The sequence below is a fragment of the Dasypus novemcinctus genome, chromosome 7 (assembly GCF_030445035.2).
Source record: "Dasypus novemcinctus isolate mDasNov1 chromosome 7, mDasNov1.1.hap2, whole genome shotgun sequence".
Lineage (NCBI taxonomy): Eukaryota > Metazoa > Chordata > Mammalia > Cingulata > Dasypodidae > Dasypus > Dasypus novemcinctus.
Genome location: NC_080679.1, coordinates 10,593,251 through 10,612,541, shown reverse-complemented (window position 1 = coordinate 10,612,541; position 19,291 = coordinate 10,593,251). Strand labels below are relative to the sequence as shown.

At 48.3% G+C, this 19,291-nt stretch overlaps 1 protein-coding gene and 1 pseudogene across 1 annotated transcript in view; one reads left to right on the top strand and one right to left on the bottom strand.

Moving 5' to 3' along the window:
* INPP5D (inositol polyphosphate-5-phosphatase D) overlaps window positions 1-19,291 on the top strand; it is a 126,130-nt gene that overhangs the window by 88,251 nt on the left and 18,588 nt on the right. The window contains exons 14-19 of the mRNA XM_058299872.2: window positions 226-322; window positions 877-1,015; window positions 3,039-3,147; window positions 3,307-3,395; window positions 7,187-7,268; window positions 15,429-15,518. Coding sequence (XP_058155855.1) covers window positions 226-322; window positions 877-1,015; window positions 3,039-3,147; window positions 3,307-3,395; window positions 7,187-7,268; window positions 15,429-15,518 — 606 coding nt within the window. The remainder of the gene's footprint in view (window positions 1-225; window positions 323-876; window positions 1,016-3,038; window positions 3,148-3,306; window positions 3,396-7,186; window positions 7,269-15,428; window positions 15,519-19,291) is intronic.
* LOC139439331 (securin pseudogene) lies at window positions 15,742-18,766 on the bottom strand (annotated as a pseudogene).

Sequence of the window (19,291 nt, the reverse complement as noted above, 5' to 3'; positions counted from 1 at the left end):
ACGTTTTGTCCTGGGCGCCTCTGGCTGCCCGCTCTCCCTCGGGCATTTTTGGGGAGCAGTGACACCCTCCTGCCTTTCCTCGGACCCGCAGGAACTCTCAGCCCTCCAGAGCGCGAGGCGCAGCCCCCTCCCCAAAGGCATGTTCCCCTCTCTCTCCCACAGCTGTGTCTTGTCTTACCCGGATTTCCCCAGTCTAGTGTGACCTCTTTCTCCCCCTGCCTTTAGGGAACAAGGGGGCCGTCGGGGTGTCGTTCATGTTCAATGGGACTTCCTTGGGATTCGTTAACAGCCACTTGACCTCAGGAAGTGAAAAGAAGCTCAGGTGAGACCACTCGCTCCCCGGAGCTCCTGTATTTGAAGCGTTTGTCCAGACAGACCTCGTGCCCCTTGCACCCTAATGCCCTGCTGGACCCTCCTGGTCCGAGGGACGTGTGTGCAGATAAACCTTGACCTGAGGACTTGTGTGCAGATAAACCTTGACCAGGACATATGTGCGGATAAGCCTTGACTGGTGAATGTAACCAAATAGACACTTAATGCCACTCCCTTTCCAGTGGGAAGGCCTCGTCTGCAGTGTCCTTGTAGATCAAAGTGCATTTACCTGTTGGCCCAGCCAGGAGGACACCTTCTAGAATATGCACCTGTCTGCTTCCCTGCTGGCAGATGGCATTCTGCAACCCAGGCCCCTACCAGCTGGGCTGCCCGTTCACCCTGAGAGGCCCTTTGCCTGCCGCCGCCCCCGGCTGCCTCTAGAGCTTGCTTCCTGGGCTCACTGCAGCCGGGGCTAGATGCCCCCCACTCCCTTTGACTTCCCGCTGCTAGCCGAGGGGGGATCCAGTGACCCCGTGCTAGATGGCTGCTTTTTCATTTAATTAGGAGGAACCAAAACTATATGAACATTCTTCGGTTTCTGGCCCTGGGAGATAAGAAACTGAGTCCCTTTAACATCACTCACCGCTTCACCCACCTCTTCTGGCTCGGGGACCTCAACTACCGCCTGGAGCTGCCGGTCTCGGTGAGGAGCTGTTCCTCAGGGGTCCCTGCCCAGGGTGGGGGCTCCCTGCACTCAGCTGGGGGGGAGGGTCCCTGGGAGAACCATGCCCTCAGCTGCAGCCAGGCGGCAGTTCCACTTGGGGGCAGGGCGCTCTCTCGGTTATAGAGCCTCAGCTTTTCACCGTGGCTCACCTCTGCTCACCCCTAGCTCCCATGTCACTGCCACAGCCACCCCCTCTCCCACCATTGCCCCGGCCCCCGGGCCAGCCAGCGAGTCGCAGCCCCTCAGCTTGCTGGTCCCAAATGCCCAAGAAAGGTGTCCGAAGTGACACATCCATCCTTTCTTGTCAATCCTGGGCCAGCCCAGGACATTCCTTGGGTTGGATGCCCACCCATGGTGCCAATGCTGGGGGCACATGAAACACAGCCTTGCTCACTCCTCAGGGGTCTAGAGATTCCCCTGGCAGGAGGGTGGGCAGGCATGCGCCCCAGGACAGGTCTAGAACCAGAACTGTGCCCCCAAAAGATGGGCTGAGGGAGAGGCAAAGTCATCCTGCAGGCGAAATGATACCCATCCACCCGGAGACCTCGGTTCACAGCCTACACCTGTGCAGGTCTCGCATCCCCGGCTAATGGGTTTGTTTTGGTCTGGTTTGGTTTTGAGGTACCAGGTCAAGGATTGAACCCAGAACCTTGTATGTGGGACTCTGTCACTCAGCTCAACCTCTGAGCCATATCAGCTCCTCTGAGTTATTTTTCTCATTTGTTTGCTTGTTGTTTTTTTTGTTTTTAGGAGGTGCTGGGAACTGAACCCGGGACCTCCTATGTGGGAAGCAGGTGCTCAACCTCAGCCACATCCGGTCCCCACTGGGTTTTAAATACTTTCACATGGCAAGTCTCTGAGGGAGGAAGGAAGGACAGCAGAAACTGATCTGATTTAACAGATGGGGACACTGAGGCACAGACAGGCTAGGGAAATCTCCCAGAGTCACTTCCAATCACTGACCGAGTTGGGATCAGACCCAGACTCTGTGAACCCCAATTCCCAGATGTTCTCCAGCCACACCCCACATCCCTCGGCTGCCCCTGGGCCTCTTACTGCCCAGAGGCTCCATGGAGACCCTCGTCCGTGACCCCGTCCTGCCCACCCCACCCTCCCTTCCTCACAAGACGCTCCTTGGGTGGCTCGCGGTTTGTAAGGGGCTGTCGGTCATTCCCACTCCCCGGGAGGAGCCAAGTACCTTCGCAGAGCAGCAGCCAGTGCTGGTCAAGGTAACCGGTGTGAAGGTACTAAGGTACTTGGCTCAAGCTGCTACGTCGGCGGGAGGGAGACGGATGGATTCCAAAGCCAGCACGTCCCATCGGTGTCGTATGGACTGTTGGAGGACCAGCCTGGATTGGGGGGCAGCACGCCCACATACTTGAGACTGGGGCTTCAGATATTTTCATGGGCTTCCAACAGCCTATCTCAATTCCCAGAGAGAGAGAGAGACGTACCTACCTACCTAACAAAGTGTTGACAAAAATGATACTCAACGGGGAGAAGGGAATGGGGAGTTGCTGCTTAATGGGAACAGTTTCTGTTTGGGGACATGAAAAAGTGTGGTAATGGATGGCAATGATGGCAGCCCAATGTAATTATAATTAATGCCACTGCCTTGTACCCTTAAAAATGGTTAAAATGGCAAACTTTATGGTATATATCTGTAACCACAATAAAAAGGAGAAACAAAGCCAAGGCATCCGGACAGTGTCGATCAGCTTCTACCAGTAAGCTATTAAGATGTTTGCTTTCCTGGTTTAATTTTTTAAAAAGATCCTAAAAGTCACAATGGATAAATTGAAAGTACATACACAAATTTGGAATGGCCGGGGTCTCCTGTCAGCCTGATGATGTTTTCCTGCTTTTGCGGGGCTTTCCTTATAAAACAGCTGAGTGCTTCTGGGCAGGGTCAGGTGGCCCCAGGTGGGTGGCAAGGTGCCTCCTGTTATACATGGATGAAGAAGGGGCCTCACCAGTGTCCGCGGTGTGTCCTCGTTTCCAGGAGGCAGAAACCATCATCCAGAAAATCAAGCAGCAGCAGTACGCGGACCTCCTGTCCCACGACCAGCTGCTCCTGGAGAGGAGGGAGCAGAAGGTGTTCCTGCACTTCGGTGAGAACGGCCGTCTCCTTCCCAGGGCCCCGCCCCATCCTTCTGTCTCCCCTTTCCCCCCGAATGGCTTCACCAGGGGAAAGGTTATGCCTGGAGAAGAGGGAAACTGGATTTGAAACTTGTGGAATCAGAACTGAAACCAACGTCTCTCTGTTGCAGAGGAGGAAGAAATCACCTTTGCCCCGACCTACCGCTTTGAAAGGCTGACTCGGGAGAAATATGCCTACACCAAGCAGAAGGCTACGGGGGTGAGTCCCACGGCACAGGTGCTGCCCCTTCCCCTCATCTCCAGCCCCCCCTTGCTCATCCTCACCCACAAACAAACAACAGTTAGACATCACATTGCTTCATGTCACAGAGCAAAACCTTTCCTAAGGACACATGGGCAAACCAAGCGTGCACACTGCAAAGAGGTGAACAAATGACCTTTATGATTTATATCCATCTCAGATATGCTAAGATTCTGAGAAGCATTATTTCCTTAACTGGATGCTTAAGCTTATATTTTTAAAACTGATCCTGTGGTCAAATAGATTTGGCCAACTGCCAGGCAAATGACATTAAACGGGCTTCTTTACTGTAGGACTTATCAGAGCCTTTAGAGACTTACAAACATAATGATTCCCCATGAGGAGAATAGTGTGCAGCATTTCCCAAATTTATTTGATTGTGAAATATCAATTAATACCTTATGAGGTTGCTTGTGTTCCAAGGAACGGTGTTGGGAAAAAACTGCATTAAAGCGTTCATCCATTCCTTTGTTTCTGATGGCCTATTTATGTGCTATAAATATGATGGCCATATTTCCTGATGGCTGGACACTTTGTTAGGTGAGGGGGATGGAAGATGAAATGAGATGTCTGCCCCCAGGTTGTTTATAGCAGGAAAGACAAGATAGGACAAAATACAAAACTAACTAATTCAGAGACAATGTGATGGTGCCACATGCAATGAGGAGCAGACAGAGATGAAACTGAGTTAGGGCAAGGAAAGATCCAGAAGGCATCTTCAAGGGCGTGCATCAGAAGTACCTTGACAGGAGGCTTGGAGTTTGAGAGGCAGACATGATGAGGGGTAGGAGGCTGATACATTTCCAGTTGAAAGAACTGTTGGAGCAGATGCCAAGGCAGGAAATTCTTGTCCAACCCAAGGAAGCCAAGCCCCTGGCTAGGTCTGGAGGGTGAAATGTAGCAGAATGGTGGGTTACCCAGAGCAGTTAGAGGCCATGGGAAATGCAGAACAAAGTCTGGGAGTCACCTGGGCTCAGGGGTGAGTGAGAAACTGAAAGTGGGAAAGAAACCCCAGACATTGGGTTTATCCCAGACCAGAGCGGGAATTTCAGAAAAATTGAGAGGAGAGTAGATCCAGGGTTCCTGCCATGAATTAGAGCAGATGCCAGGACACCCTCTTGTAAGGTGCCCACTGAGCACTGTGTAGTTGGGGTCACCTGGCTTAAAGGCACCTCAGGCAGGTGCATGGGGTCACATTTGGGGGCTGATGAAAAAGGTTAATCTGGCATCTTTGTAAAGAAGGAGGAGGATGCAGGGGCATTCTGTGCAGAGGGGTTATCTGCACAGAAAAGATGCTTAAATCCAGGAAAGTAGGTGAGGCTATCAAGGGGTGAGTGGAAGAGAAGGTGAGAAGGGTTATGGGCAGATTCGAGGGGGGAAGGAATTTACAATTAGAGATTCGAGGAGGAAGTGGAGACAACAGCGAAGACAGAAGAAGAGTGCTCGTGCAGGTGGGAGGAGGACCAGGCAGCTTAGCATCATAGAAGCCAGGGGAAGAGAGACTTTCAAGGAGTATTGACAGTAGAGTATGAAATGAGAACCAAGCCCAAGGAGTTGGAGTTAGTGGTTCAGAGGATTTGGTGGATTTGAAGAACAGTTTGAGTAGTCATGGACATGAAAACTAGACTGCAACGGGCTAAGTATAGTTCTTTACCAAGATTGTGCAAACCAATCACTTGTGAAGCATTTTAGGAATACATAAGCTGGGGCCTTAACCTCCAGAGATTCTGATGTAATATGTCTGGAGTGTGGCCCTGTTTTCTGTATTTTTGTAAAGCTCCACAGGTAATTCTCAGAGGCAGCTGGTGCTGAGAACTGCTATGTTAATAAGTAATTATTTGCATCTATGAAAGCTAAATATACACCTGCCTTATGATTGGGCAATTCTACTTTGGTGCATACCCAAGAGAAGTGAATACTTTTTTGCTCACCAAAAGACAGGTGCAAGGATGTTTATAGCAGCTTTGTTCCTAACGTCCCAAAACTGGAACAACCCTGCGTCCATCGACAACAGAATGGGTGGCAGTGGTACATGCATACAGTGGAATACTGCCTCAGCAAGACAAAGAGCTTCTACAGGCATCCACGTGGGTGGAAGAAGCCAGACACAAAGAATATTATACTTAATGTGTCCATTGATATAAATTCAAGAATAGGCAAAATCAATCAATGGAGACATTAGTCAAAGTAGTGCTCACCTCTGGGGGTGGGAGTGGAGGGTAGGCTCAATCAGGAAAGGGCTTGAGGAACCCTGTGGGGATAATGGACGTTTTCTATATCTTGATCTGAGTAGTGGATAAATGGTTGTATACAAATTTGAAAAGTCATCAAGGTGTACAGTAGATTAATCTACTTTAATGTAATAAATTGGATCTCAAGTCCAAAAATAAATAGATAAATAAAAGTAAGTGAGTGGTCCAGAAGTAGAGCAGTGAAAATAAAAGAGTCTTGAAAGAAATTTGGTAAACAGAAAAAAGAAGACAAGGAAATTTCAGGAGGAATATGATCTTTTTGCTTGTTTGTAAGCAGAGGAGAAAAAGCTAGAGCATGAAAAGATAAGGACACTGATTATCATAGCCAATTTACCTTGTCTGTTGCACCGGTGGATGTGAGCTCCTTGAATGTAGGGACTGTCTCTCCCACCACTTTTCCCTGAAACCCTGGAGAGGGCTTGTCATATTGTAGATATTGCTTGATTGGATGAAAAGATGGATGGAGGGAGGGATGGATGGATGGATGGATGGATGGATGGATGGATGGATGGATGGATGGATGGATGGATGGAAGGATGGATGAATGGAAGGAAGGATGGGTGGATGGATGGGAGGGTGGTTGGGTGGGTGTAGAAATAGGTGGATAGGTAGATGGATGGTAAGTAGATGGGTATATGGACAAGTGGCTGAATGGTTGGGTGGTTGGATGGATGGATGGATAGGTAGATGAATAAGTGGATAGGTGATAAATATTATTAAAGTAACTAGCTGGAGAAAGTGGATGGCCACTGGGTTGAAAATACAGGTAGAGGGATTCATCTGTGTAAAAAAAAAAAGTGAGAGAAGGTGAAGATATAAGAGATTCTGAGAAAATGAGAAGGACAGGTGAGAAGGGAGCACAAGCCAGATGAGTTGATCTTCTTTCTAAAGCAGGAGTCCAGGGCATCTAGAAGTTTGGGTCACAGCAGCAGAGTCAGGACTTGAGGAGAGTGAAAAGGGCTTAAGCTGCCTATGGGAAAATTCTATAAAGAACTCATAGCAGGTAGCAGACATGGCTCAACTGATAGAGCTTCTGCCTACCATATAGGAGGTCCAGGATTCAAACCCAGGACCTCCTGGCCTGTGTGGCGAGCTGGCCTACACGCAGTGCTGCCACGCACAACGAGTGCTGTGCCACGTAGGGGCAACCCCGCACAGGGGTGCCCCATGCACAAAGGGTGCTCCCTGCAAGGAGAGCCACCCCACATGAAAAAAGCGCAGGAGTGGCTGACGCAGCAAGATGACACAACAAAAAAGAAATGCAGTTTCCCGGTGCTGCCTGACAATGCAAGTGGACGCAGCAGAACACACAGCAAATGGACACAGAAAGCAGACGATGGAGGGAAAGGGGAGAGAAATAAATAAAATAAATGTTAAAAAAAAAAAAAAGAACTAATAGCAGATAAATTCAGGGATTACAGAAGACACCAGTTGATCTTTGAAAGGTTACAACAAAAAGTAGCAGCATTTTACACAGCCTGTGACCTTGACTTGCAGATGAAGTACAACTTGCCCTCCTGGTGTGACCGGGTCCTCTGGAAGTCTTACCCCCGGGTGCATGTGGTGTGTCAGTCCTATGGTGAGTAGGTCGCTGGGGGCAGGTGGGTGGGCTTGGAGAGTGGCACCCAGCAGGGGAGGCCCCCCTGCTCTCAAGCTGAGGCGGCCCCCATCCCCGAGCTCCTTCTGTGCACCTGTGAAATGCGAGAACTCATGGCAGCCCCGGCCACACCTGATGCACCAAAGGCACCGAGGCACAGTAAATATCCTCAGGCGAAGGAAACACTGGCATCAGGGAGCACTTCACAAAATAAGCCAGTTTTCTTTCTTTTGCAAAGAATGTATTGGGTGTAAAACATAGGAAAGTGCTGTTTTTGTAGGTCAAAAATGGTAAATCAAATATTAGCCAATTCACGGGGTTCAACCTAATATGCAAGTATACACACTGGGACTTGGGGAAATAAAGTGGGTTAAATTGATAAAAAGGGCATGAAAATATGTGGCATTAAAATAAACAATTATGAAATAAATTATCAGAGCAATTAAGAAATAATTATTGACCCCAGAAGTTTAAGAAACGCTGAAGGAATTCTTAATTGCTTGGGGGCTTATTCTTAAAAGGGACTGATGAGTTCCCATTCTTTGCCGAGTCAGGCCGTAAGCCCCACAGAACAGCATGATAAGGAACAATTTTCTGATTGAGAATCATGTTGTTATTTTTTTTCAGGAGGTACCAGAGATTGAACTCAGGGCCTCGTATGTGGGAGGCAGGTGCTCAGCTACTGAGCCATATCTGCTTCCCCTCATGTTATTATTATTATTATTTTTAACATTGCCAATCTCCAGGCAGTGGCATCTGAATGAGGTTGAGTGGCCCTCCTGGTCCCCAGCTTGCATCATACATGACAAAGTCACAAGCCTAGGGCCCCACGGGGACAGAAATGGCCTTGCCCATGACCCCAGGCCCACCCCCCCCCCCCCACTGAGCCCACCAGCCTCTCCAAGCGAGGGCCTTGCTGCTGCCCGCCAGCCACCTTTGTGGCTCCCGCCCTGTCTGGGGCTTAGAAAGTTCATTGCTCAGGCATCCTGTCCCCCTTCAGTGGTGGGAAGGCATTGACAAGGTTTACCTGCAGTCCCACCAAGCCAAGATCCGATTTCCCTCTCTTTTATGCCCATCTCCCACTGCCCAGAAGGCTCCAGACAGCTGCCCTGGGGTAGTTTAATACTCTCGTCCTGCCTGCCCCCCAGCTCCTGAGCTCCATCTCCCAGCAGTGCCAGCCTTTAGACGTAATTTTTAGACACACCGACAGGCAGCCCACCCCACAGCCACAGCTGAGGAATTGTTCCCCCTACAAGTGCCCATATCCCACCCCCTACCCAGCCGCCTCGTTACGTGCTACCGCTCACCTCTGAGCTCTCCAGGCCGGTCACCCCTTTCTGGCTGGTACATCACGGCCTATCGCATCAGTACCCACCATTGGCACCCTCCAGCTCCCTCCAGTTCCCACATCCTTGAACTCACATCCTTGAGTGCTGCCAGTTCTTGTTTCTAGGAAGATGCGGCATCTGCCTTCTTCACCCAGTCTGTGCTGAGATTCAGGAGAAAGTGGTGGCTGCTGGCAATACCACTTACTGTTTTGTACCTAAACTTGGCATTCAAAACTACTAGACAGTGGAGCGTTCAGGGGTGGCTGGGGGGAGATTGGTCTGAAAGAGTCTGAGGAGTGAGGAGGACCCAGCTTCCCTACCTCTGGGCCCAGGGCCTGAGGGTTGGGGAAGGAGTACCACCCTCCCTTGAGATACCTGCAGGGGTACTGGGAAAGAAAAGGGAATGGAGGGTCAGAGCTCAGGAGATGGGTTACCTGGCAGCTGGTGATTGACGTAAGCAGGGTGTATCTGTTATCCATTGCTGCCTAACAAATGACCCCAAACCTCAGTGGTTTAAAACAACAACCATTTATTTGCTCACAATTCTGTGGGCTGGCATCTGACTGGGCTGAATGGGAACCATTCATCACTTCTGTTTGGTGTCAGCTGGACACCCATGCTGCCAACGCACCCTCCTCCAGGGCACCTTGGCTGTCGGTGGGGGGCAACAGTAGTAATCGTCCTCCAGCAGGCTAGTCCAGGCTTCACATCCTGGCCTCAGGGTTTCCAGCAGCTAGCCCAGATGTTGAAGCGCTGTCTAAGCTTCTGCTGGCCTCACGTTCACTAATGTCCCGTTGTCAGAGGAAGTCACAAGGGGTGGTTACAGGAAGGTCTGGGGACCACCTCCTGGGTTTAAGGGCACAGGGAATTTAGAGCTATTGCTATTCTTGTCCAATAAGTATCTAGAACTGTTAAAGGACTGCCTGTTAACCCTTTACTTCTCCCTGGAACACTCCTTCTTCATTGCCACCACAAACCTGTACTATCCACTCAGCCCGCCTCCCCCACCTCCATCCTCTCCTCCCTCCTGGAGCTCTGGAACCTCACCGACTTCTTTCTGCCCACCCCCAAACTTTTGGTGCCCCCCCCTCCTTCTTCGGTCCTGTCTTAGAGAAGGGATAACGCCTCGTTCTTTCTTGGCTAACCTTTGCACTGCTCCCTGACTCCATTCCTTCCTTCTTCCCCCAGTAGCAGGGTCTCTACTTCCTTCCTTCACAGCCATCTCTCTCTCCATTCTGGCTCAGTTTTGTTTCCATTTGCTTTTCTGCTGGTCCTTAGCGAGTAAGGATTTTTGGTGCTCGTTACCTACCTGTATTAGTTTTGTGACCTTTCTGCTTATATCATTTGGTTGTTTGAGGGTGGGTTGTTTATTGTTTTCTTGCTGATTTGTATAAGATTTATTGAAAAGGATAACAAGTCTGTTTTCTTGCTCTCCTGGTCCCCTGGCTTGACCGTTTTCCTTTGCTCACCTGTTAATCCTTGGTGGGCCCCAGAGTTTCATCCTTGGGCTTGCCTCTTCTGATTCATGGCTTCTGCTGCCACCTAATCTCATAATGCTAAGTCTTTATCTAAGCCCTGAGAACCCAACTTCCCTCTAGGTATTTTCACTGGATAACTTGAAAGAACCCAGTATCAAAGATGGCAGAGAAAGAAGCTTCAGGGCTCTCTTCCCCAACGGAAGCTTTGAGCAACCAGTAACAACTGGTAGAAACAAGCGGCAGGATCTCGTGGCACCCAGCTGGCCCCCTCCCATCCTTCACCAGCCCAGCGCAGAGCCAGCCCATGTCTCAGTGTAGACCCCTGGGCCCAGGTCCAGAGGGAGCAGTCACCCTGGTGTCCCTGCTGAGACCCACCTGCCTGGCGGTGGCCTGAGGGACTCGCCGCCTGAGCTTGCCCTGTGTGTAGAAGGCGGCCCACAGGGCTCTCCTGGAACACTGTGGGAGGGCGGTCAAGTGGGGGCCTGGGCCAAGGACTTGCTGGCAGGACATGCCGCACAGGGCCTGGAACCAGGAAGAAAGTCTTCCCTAGGGAAGAAGGGACATTTGTCCCTGTGTAAGCAGCGGAATTCCTAAAACACACACACCCAGGAGAAGATGTCTGCAGAGGAAGGAGGGACGCCCCTGCGTGGCCCGGAGCTATTCTCTAACCTCACTGGGTAGATAAACTCTGAAGGAGAGCACTCATACAGCTTAATGTGCAAAGACTGGGAAAGCTGTTTTCTTTTTTCCTTCTTTTTTTTTTCCTGTTCCCTCCTGGCGGGCAAGGAAAGCTTGGTCAGGGTAATAGCTGGTGGGACAGTTTGAGTTTATTTATGAATCCCAAAAAGAGAAAGGTCATGTTTGTAAATGAATCTATTCCTCTGGGTGTGATAGCCTTTGAATTTACTAAATTCAGTGGAGATGTCTTTGATTAGATTAAGTGTGAAGATTAAGGTGTGATTTGAGTGGGTGTGACTCAGGTTGAGTCCCCGCCTCCATGCTGGTTCTGATGTAAATGAACACTCACACGGACAAACACTAGGAGAGAACTTTGTCATCTTTGATCCTGCCGTGTGATAAAAAGGAGAAGGCTCAAACAACTAAAGCCCTGGACTTTCCGTTGCCTTGGGGCTTGAATTGGACTTTCCATGGCCTTGGGGCTGTAAGCTTTTACCCCAAGTAAATACCCTTTATAAAAGCCAACAGATTTCCAGTACTTTGCATCAGCTCCCCTGTAGCGGACTATTGCAGCTGGATACAAGCTTAAGGAACAGACACCTCAGTCTAAAGTCCAACAATAACATTAAAATATCAAAATGTCCAGGATTCAACAAAAGGTTATGAAATATATGAAGAAACAGGAAATGATGGTCAAGGCAGAGGAGAAGATGTCCCAGAATTGGGACATACCAAAGACTTTTTAAAAAATGGCCCTAAATGGGCTCAAAGAGCTAAAGGAAAACATGGACAAAGAACTAAAGGAAATCAGGAACACAACAGATGAACACAAAGAATGTCAGTAGAGAGATGGCAATTATGAAAAGGAACCAAACAGCTGCAACCACAGTAAAAGAAATGTAAAATTCCCTCAAGGGTTCAACAGCAACTTGTAGCTGGCAGGAGAAAGAAACAGAACTTGAAGCTAAGACAATGAAGTTATTCAGTCGAGGATGCAGAAAGAAAGTGAACAGAGCCCAAAGAACCTGAGGGACACCATCAAGCATACTAATATATGCACTGGGGGGAGGGAGGTCCCTGGGGGAGAAGAAAAAGAGGGGCAGAGAGAATAGTCAGAGAAATAGTGACTGAAAACTTCCAAAATTTAACAAAAGATCAGAACACATCCAAGATGTTAAAAAAACTCCAAATAAAATAAACCCAAATAGACCCATACTGCTCCATGTTATAATCAAATTGTCAAATGCCAAAGACAGAGAATTCTGAAGGCCACAGCGAGCAGCAACATGACACATACAAGGGATCCTTGATAAGTTTAAGTGCCAATTTCCCATCAGAAACCATGGAGGCGAGAAGGCAGAGGGAAGGTATAATTAAAGTGCTGAAAGCCAAAAATTGCCAACTAAGAATTCTGTATCAGGCAAAACTGTCTTTCAGAAATGAAGGTGCGGGGAGCAGATGTAGCCTGCTTCCCATATACAAAGCCCTGGGTTCGATCTTCAGTATCTCCTAAAAAACAAACAAGCAAAAAGACCAACTCTCATTCGGGAGCGGATGTAACTCAGTGGTTGAGTGCCTGCTTCCCACGTACGAGGTCCAGGGTTCAATCCCCAGTTTTTTTTTTTAAGAGGGGAAAAAAAAAAAAAAAAGAAAGAAAAGAGGGCTTAAGACATTCCCAGATAGGGAAGCAGACTTGGCCCAGCGGTTAGGGCGTCCGTCTACCACATGGGAGGTCCGCAGTTCAAACCCCGGGCCTCCTTGACCCGCGTGGAGCTGGCCCATGCACAGTGCTGATGCACGCAGGGGTGTCCCCTGCATAGGGGAGCCCCACGCGCAAGGAGTGTGCCCCGTAAGGAGAGCCGCCCAGCGTGAAAGAAAGTGCAGCCTGTCCAGGAATGGCACCGGACACACGGAGAGCTGACACAACAAGATGATGCAACAAAAAAAACACAGATTCCCATGCTCCTGACAACAACAGAAGCGGACAAAGAAGACGCAGCAAATAGACACAGAGAACAGAAAACTGGGGAGGGAGTGGAGGAGATTAATTAATTAATTAGAAAAAAAAAGACATTCCCAGATAAACAAAAAACTGACGAACTTCCTCACCACTATACAGACCAGCCCTGTAAGAGATGCTAAAGGGAGTCCTACAGGTTGACTGGAAAGGACCCTAGACAACTGACTGAAGGCACAGGAGAAATAAAGATCTCTGGTAAAGATAATGATATGGGTCCATGTAAATACCAGTACTCTTGTATTTTTGGTTTATAACTCCCTTTTTTGCTTCCTACAGAACCTAAAAGGCAAATATACAAAATATAATAATAAAGCACTGGTGGTGGATTCTGTGTAAACATGTAATTTGTGACAAGAACCACATAAAGGTGGGAGGACAGGAGAGTTTTAGGAGCATACAGTGTGTGTATCCTATTGGAGATAAGTTGGTATGAAAGCAAATGAAATTTTTATAGATTTAGGACGGAAATATAAGCCCCCATAGTAACGATGAAGAAAATATTAGAGAATAGAAAATATGCAAACTTACAGTGACAGCAAAGAGAGTACAGTTTACCAGGGGTAGGGGTCAGGGGCAATGGGAAGGTAATGCAAAATAAGTGTAGGATTTTTGTTAGGGGTGAAGGGAAAGTTCTAGCAATGGATGGCAGTAAGGGTACTGCAACACTGAATGCAATTAATTTCACTGGATGGTATGCTTGGGAGAGTTTGGGATGGGAAGATTTTAGTTGTATATACGTTTCCACGGTTTAAAAAAAGAAACAAGAGGGAAACGGACTTTGGCCCAGTGGTTAGGGCGTCCGTCTACCATATGGGAGGTCCGCGGTTCAAACCCCCGGCCTCCTTGACCCGTGTGGAGCTGGCCATGCGCAGTGCTGATGCGCGCAAGGAGTGCCATGCCACGCAAGGGTGTCCCCCGCGTGGGGGAGCCCCACGCGCAAGGAGTGCGCCCGTGAGGAGAGCCGCCCAGCGTGAAAAGAAAGAGCAGCCTGCCCAGGAATGGTGCCGCCCACACTTCCCGTGCTGCTGAGGACAACAGAAGCGGACAAAGAAACGAGACGCAGCAAATAGACACCAAGAACAGACAACCAGGGGAGGGGGGGAAATTAAATAAATAAATAAATCTTTAAAAAAAAAAAAAGTGTGTAAAAAAAAAAAAAAAAAGAAACAAGAGATGACAATTCAATGCAATACATGAATGTTACTGGATGGGCTCTAAGAATGAAGGAGAAAAAACTCAAAAGGACATTATTGGGATATGGAAAAAAATCGGAATCTAGACTGTAAGCTTTATATCAATGCTAAATTTCTTCAACTGCATAACTTCACTGAAGGTGATTGCATAAGTGAATATCTTTGTTTTTTGGAAATGTACATGGAAGTATTATGTGTTCAAGGAGTATGATATGTGGAACCTGCCCTCAGATGTTCAGGAGATAGATAACAAATGGATATATAGATATTAATAGATAGATGGAGATGATAGATAAGAGATAAATGGATAGATAGGTAGGTAGACAGAAAGAATGATTTGGCAAAGATGACAATATTAAAATTGGTGGATCTGGGTATCTGGGTGGGGGGTAAAGATATGAAGGAGTTCTCTGTATAGGGTTTGTATTATTTTTCCAAGTGTCCTGTAGCTTTGAAATTATTGCAAAATAAAAAGTTAAATAAAGAACCCCAAACTCAGTATTGCTATACTCTGCTCGTTTTCTTACCCCCTCCAGAAGTGCTCTGCTGCCTTCCCTTCTCATCCAAGCCCAGGCTCCTTAGAGGAGTTGTCTGCACTCAGTGTCTCCACAGCCTCACCTTCCACTCCCTCCTGACCTGCGGGGCATTGGGCCCTGCCTCTCTCGCAGATTAGCTGAGGGGCCTTATGTCCCCATCCCACTCTGGGTCCTGGGTTCCTCTCAATAGATAAAGCAATCAGAACAGAAAAATCTTCCTTGTTCACACTCAGTGATCTATTTTTAAATTTGTGAGTCTTTAGGATAAGCTAACACATTTTATCCTTGGAGGAGACAGAGCCACGTGCTCTTTCATTGAGCCCTTTAAGCATAGATGTAGAAAGTCAGTAAGACAACAGAGGTGAAGCCATGAAACCTCTGGAGGGATCCACAAATTTAAGTTTATTTCCACCATGCGTTTGGCATCCTTGGCTCTGACCAAAAATGCCTTCCCTTCAATTCCACTCCTGCATATACACCCAAACAAATTGAAAACAGGGTCTCAAACAGATACCTGTATACCAGTGTTTGCTGCAGCCTTGTTTACTATAGCCAAAATGTGGAAATAACCCAAATGTCATCAGTGGATAAATGAATAAATGTACATACACAATATGGAATATGGAACAGCTGTAAAAAGGGGTGAAATTCTAAGATATCCTGAAACATGGAATAACCTCGCAAACATGATGTTGAGTAAAATAAGCAAGGCACGAAAGGAAAATACTGTATGATTTCACTTATGTGAAAGATCTAGAAATAGAAAATTTGTAGAGTCAGAAAGTAAATTAGAGTTTACTGGGGTTATGAGAGAAGGCAAAGGGGAGTTGTTGCTTGATGGGCAGAGAGTATTGGTAAATTTTGGGAATTGTTTAATGAAACGGTTTTTCAATACCTTCTCCCTTGCAGGCAGCACCAGCGACATCATGACAAGTGACCACAGCCCTGTCTTTGCTACATTTGAGGCAGGGGTAACCTCCCAGTTTGTCTCCAAGAATGGTAAGTGTTGGCAGCATCCATTTCTCCTTTCTCCACAGTCAGAACGCCTTGGGCACTCAACTTCTGGTTGCAGCCATCGCTCATCTGCATTAGATGAAGTCTCATCCTTCCAGGCAAGCCTCAGTCAACAACAGAGCTCTTCCTACCCAAACCACATCAGGATTTCAGTTTAGAAAACGTAATTGCTCTATTTAGCAAATATGTCAGATTCTGCACCTCAGTTTCAGTCCAGTCTGAAAAATTGGGTAAATCAGGGTTTTCCAAGATGTGGTACCTGTACTACCAAAGATGACTATGGGCGGGACATGGATGAATAGTTATTGGCAATGCATTTCTTTTAATATGTTTTAAGTCTGACTTTTTCATGCAGTGCAAGCAACTTCGATTTTCTGTTTAGATTTGAGATATGTGTTATTATTATTTAAGTTTAAAAGATGAGTCTGTGTAAAGAAAACAGTAAGTGAATATTAGCACAGGTACGTGGGAGACAAAAGTGGTTCAAATTGTGAAGACGACTGGAGTTTTAGGAAACACTGGAGTAAATAATATTTCACAGGTAATTTTAAAAATAATCCAGTTCAGCCCTGGCCCACAGGCCAGCCTCGTCCCAGCAGGGACCTGGGCACTCTGCAGCGTGCCAGCCCGTGGCCTGGGTGACTAGCAAAGAACATTGCCGCCTGTTCTGGCCCTCTCACCTCTGTGGTCGCAGACAATTGGTCCTCCTTTAGCGCGGCAGAGTGCAGGGCACCCAAATACAGGTCAGGAGAGATGGGCATGCTCTGTGGCCTTTTTTTTTCAATATTAGGAAAAGTTTTAAAAAGAAATGCTGGGAAGCAGATTTGGCCCAATGGATAGGGTGTCTGCCTACCATGTGGGAGGTCCAAGGTTCAAACCCCGGGCCTCCTGGCCTGTGTGGTGAGCTGGCCCACGTACAGTGCTGAAGCGCACAAGGAGTGCCGTGCCACGCAGGGGTGTCCCCCACGTAGGAGAGCCCTATGCACAAAGAGTGCGCTCCCTAAGGAGAGCTGCCCAGCGCAAAACAAGTGCAGCCTGCCCAGGAGTGGAGCCGCACACACAGAGAGCTGATGCAGCAAGATGACACGGCAAAAAGAGACACAGATTCCGGGTACCGCTGACAGAAGTGGACACAGAAGAACACACAGCGAATGGACACAGAGAGCAGACAACTGGGGGGGAGGTGCGGGGAAGAGGAGAGTAATTAAAAAAAGAAATGCTTTCTTGATACCAAAAAAACCCCACACAAACTGTAAAGCACTAAGAAGTTTAAATATCTAAGTCCTAGGAGACAGGTGGCAATCCACAATTCAGCACCCAGGGTGGACAGAACGCTGGAAGGAGGCTGCCACAGAGCTGATTCCCCATCAGGGATGGCGTCTTCTCCGGGAGGGGCCCAGCTCCAACAGCTTTCCAAGTTCCCTCTCCTCATCGGGGCTCAGGAGGGCTCCACTCAAGGACAGATGTGCTGTTCGGTGCTCTTCAGGCAGGTCAAAACTCTTAAAATCTAGACGGTGGAAGGGAAAGAACTTTTCCCTCTCTGGGTAGAGGTCATCTGGAGCAGGAACTGAGCTTTTTGTTTGAACCATCTCCTCAGGCATCCTTTTGGCAGAGAGGGTGGGCTGTTTTTGTTGGACTTCTGGCGCTCTGTTGACAGCTCCCAAAGCCTCTCCGGCAGCTCTGGGTAAGGCTGGTGGAGCATCAGGGATACAGAAGCCCGAGGTCTCCCTTCGAAGGCTCTGACCCCTGCGGAGTCAGACCCAGGCCCAGCTTCAGCCCATCCTTAGGAGGCCCACGGGCACCTGGTTCTCCTTTTTCCTCATCGACAGAGGTGGCTCCAGGCTCTGCCTATGTGTCCTCCTTGCTGTGAGGACGCAGGTGAGGCTGCAGTGCCCTCCTCCTGGGTGCTCTCCTCCATGCTACTGGGTCTAATGTCCAAAGCCCAGCAGTGCGACTTCTCTCTCCAGTCAGGCCTGGACCCACCAGCCTGTCTCCTTCCTAGGTGTGTTAGTCAGCCAAAGGGGTGCTGATATAAAATACCAGAAATTGGCTGGTTTTATAAAGGGTATTTATTTGGGGTAGGAGCTTACAGATACCAGGCCATAAAGCCTAAGTTACTTCCCTCAGCTAAGTCTATTTGGACAAGATGGCTGCTGGCATCTGTGAGGGCTCAGGCTTCCTGGCTTCTCTTTCTGGGGCTGTCTTCTCTTTCCTCTGTGAGCTTGCTTCCCAGAGCTCTAGCTTAAGGCTTCAGCATCAGACTCCAGCATCAAAACTCCAACATCAAAAACCCTCAACTCTGTCCTCTGCCATGTCTTTTATCTGAGTCCCCACGCCCTAATGATGTGGGCCCAATCAAAGCCCTAATCATAACTCAGTCATGCCCAGGTACAGACCAGATTACAAGCATAATCCAATGTCTAGTTTTGGAATTCATAACCGTATCAAACTGCTACACTAGGTCTGGCCACTGTGCTTTCCAGAACCTCTCTAGCCTCTAGGTTCCACTCTTCCAGCTCTCACCAGGCCCTCCTCTAAGTTCCCATGGCACTGATAAGGCCCAGGCCCTCCCACCCTCTATTACCAGAGGGTGCATCCCGGGGTCACGCGTGGCTCCCTCCCCACTGGCACTGAGCCTCGGTGCTTTGCAGATGCTCAGAAATCCTGAAGACCTGGATTTGACTTTGCTCAAACATTTTCCTAAGCAGAACCCCGGCCTAGGGGCTGTGATGCTTCAAAAAAAATTTTTAAAAAGGAAGGAAATGTTTGCCCTGCCCTCAAGCAAGGACCGGACACACATTCAAAAGGTTTATGGGAATCCTTTCTATTTTTTTTACATAACATTTTATGTAGTCTAATTCTTTTTGAAAGAAATAAAAAATACATTTAAAAAAAGAAAGGAAAAAAAAGAGCTAAAGGACACTGGTGAAAGCCTCGACTAAATTAATACAGATTAAAGCAAGTTAACTGGGTACAAATGAGCTTAAGGAGCCCAGAGTAAGGGGCAGGGGTAGCTGTGCCTGAGGAAGGAAGAACAGTTAGCCCTCATGATCTGAACAGAATTGGTGCACATTTGGGGATCAAGCGACTGAGCCACTATACAAACTCTCTTTGCCCGAACTACCTGGGAAACCGAGGCAGCAGGTTGAGGGCGTTGCCCACACGGCTTTAGAGTCACCTTCCTGAAACTGCTCTAGGGCCTGAGTCCTGGTGCCCTCTCCTCTGCTCTCCATCGCTGCCGATCCACCGCCGGTCGGCAGACCGTGGCCTGGATTCCGCAGGTGTGGTAGAGAGAGGAGCAGGGAGGCCGGAACAAAACCCCTGTAGGAGTTCCCCAGCTTCCGTTCCGGGTAGTTTTGTCTTTTCCTGTTTAGATACCAACCTTTTTAAATATTTGCATTTTAGTAGGAAAGCTACCATTTTATGGGTGTTAGCAGCTTATTGACCTAATAATATTTGTGAATGGTCTGTTTAGGCAGGTAAAATTATGTAACGCAGTGTTTGAAACGAGAACATTTTTTCCTTTAGAAACAAAACTGTAGAACGTCTCCTGCGTTGTACCTTGTGCCACTGAATTCCCAAAGGGCACCTTTTTTTTTTTTTCACTGTGCTTCAAACACATAGAAAAAAAATCATCCTACTATTTAACTGTTCAGTCGTCAGGGCTGCATGGGGTGGTTGGAGGTCTCCACTGTAGCCTGACTTCCGGGGAAACCTCTGCTTCCAGCCGGGCCCTCCGCAGGGGCTGGGTGCTATGA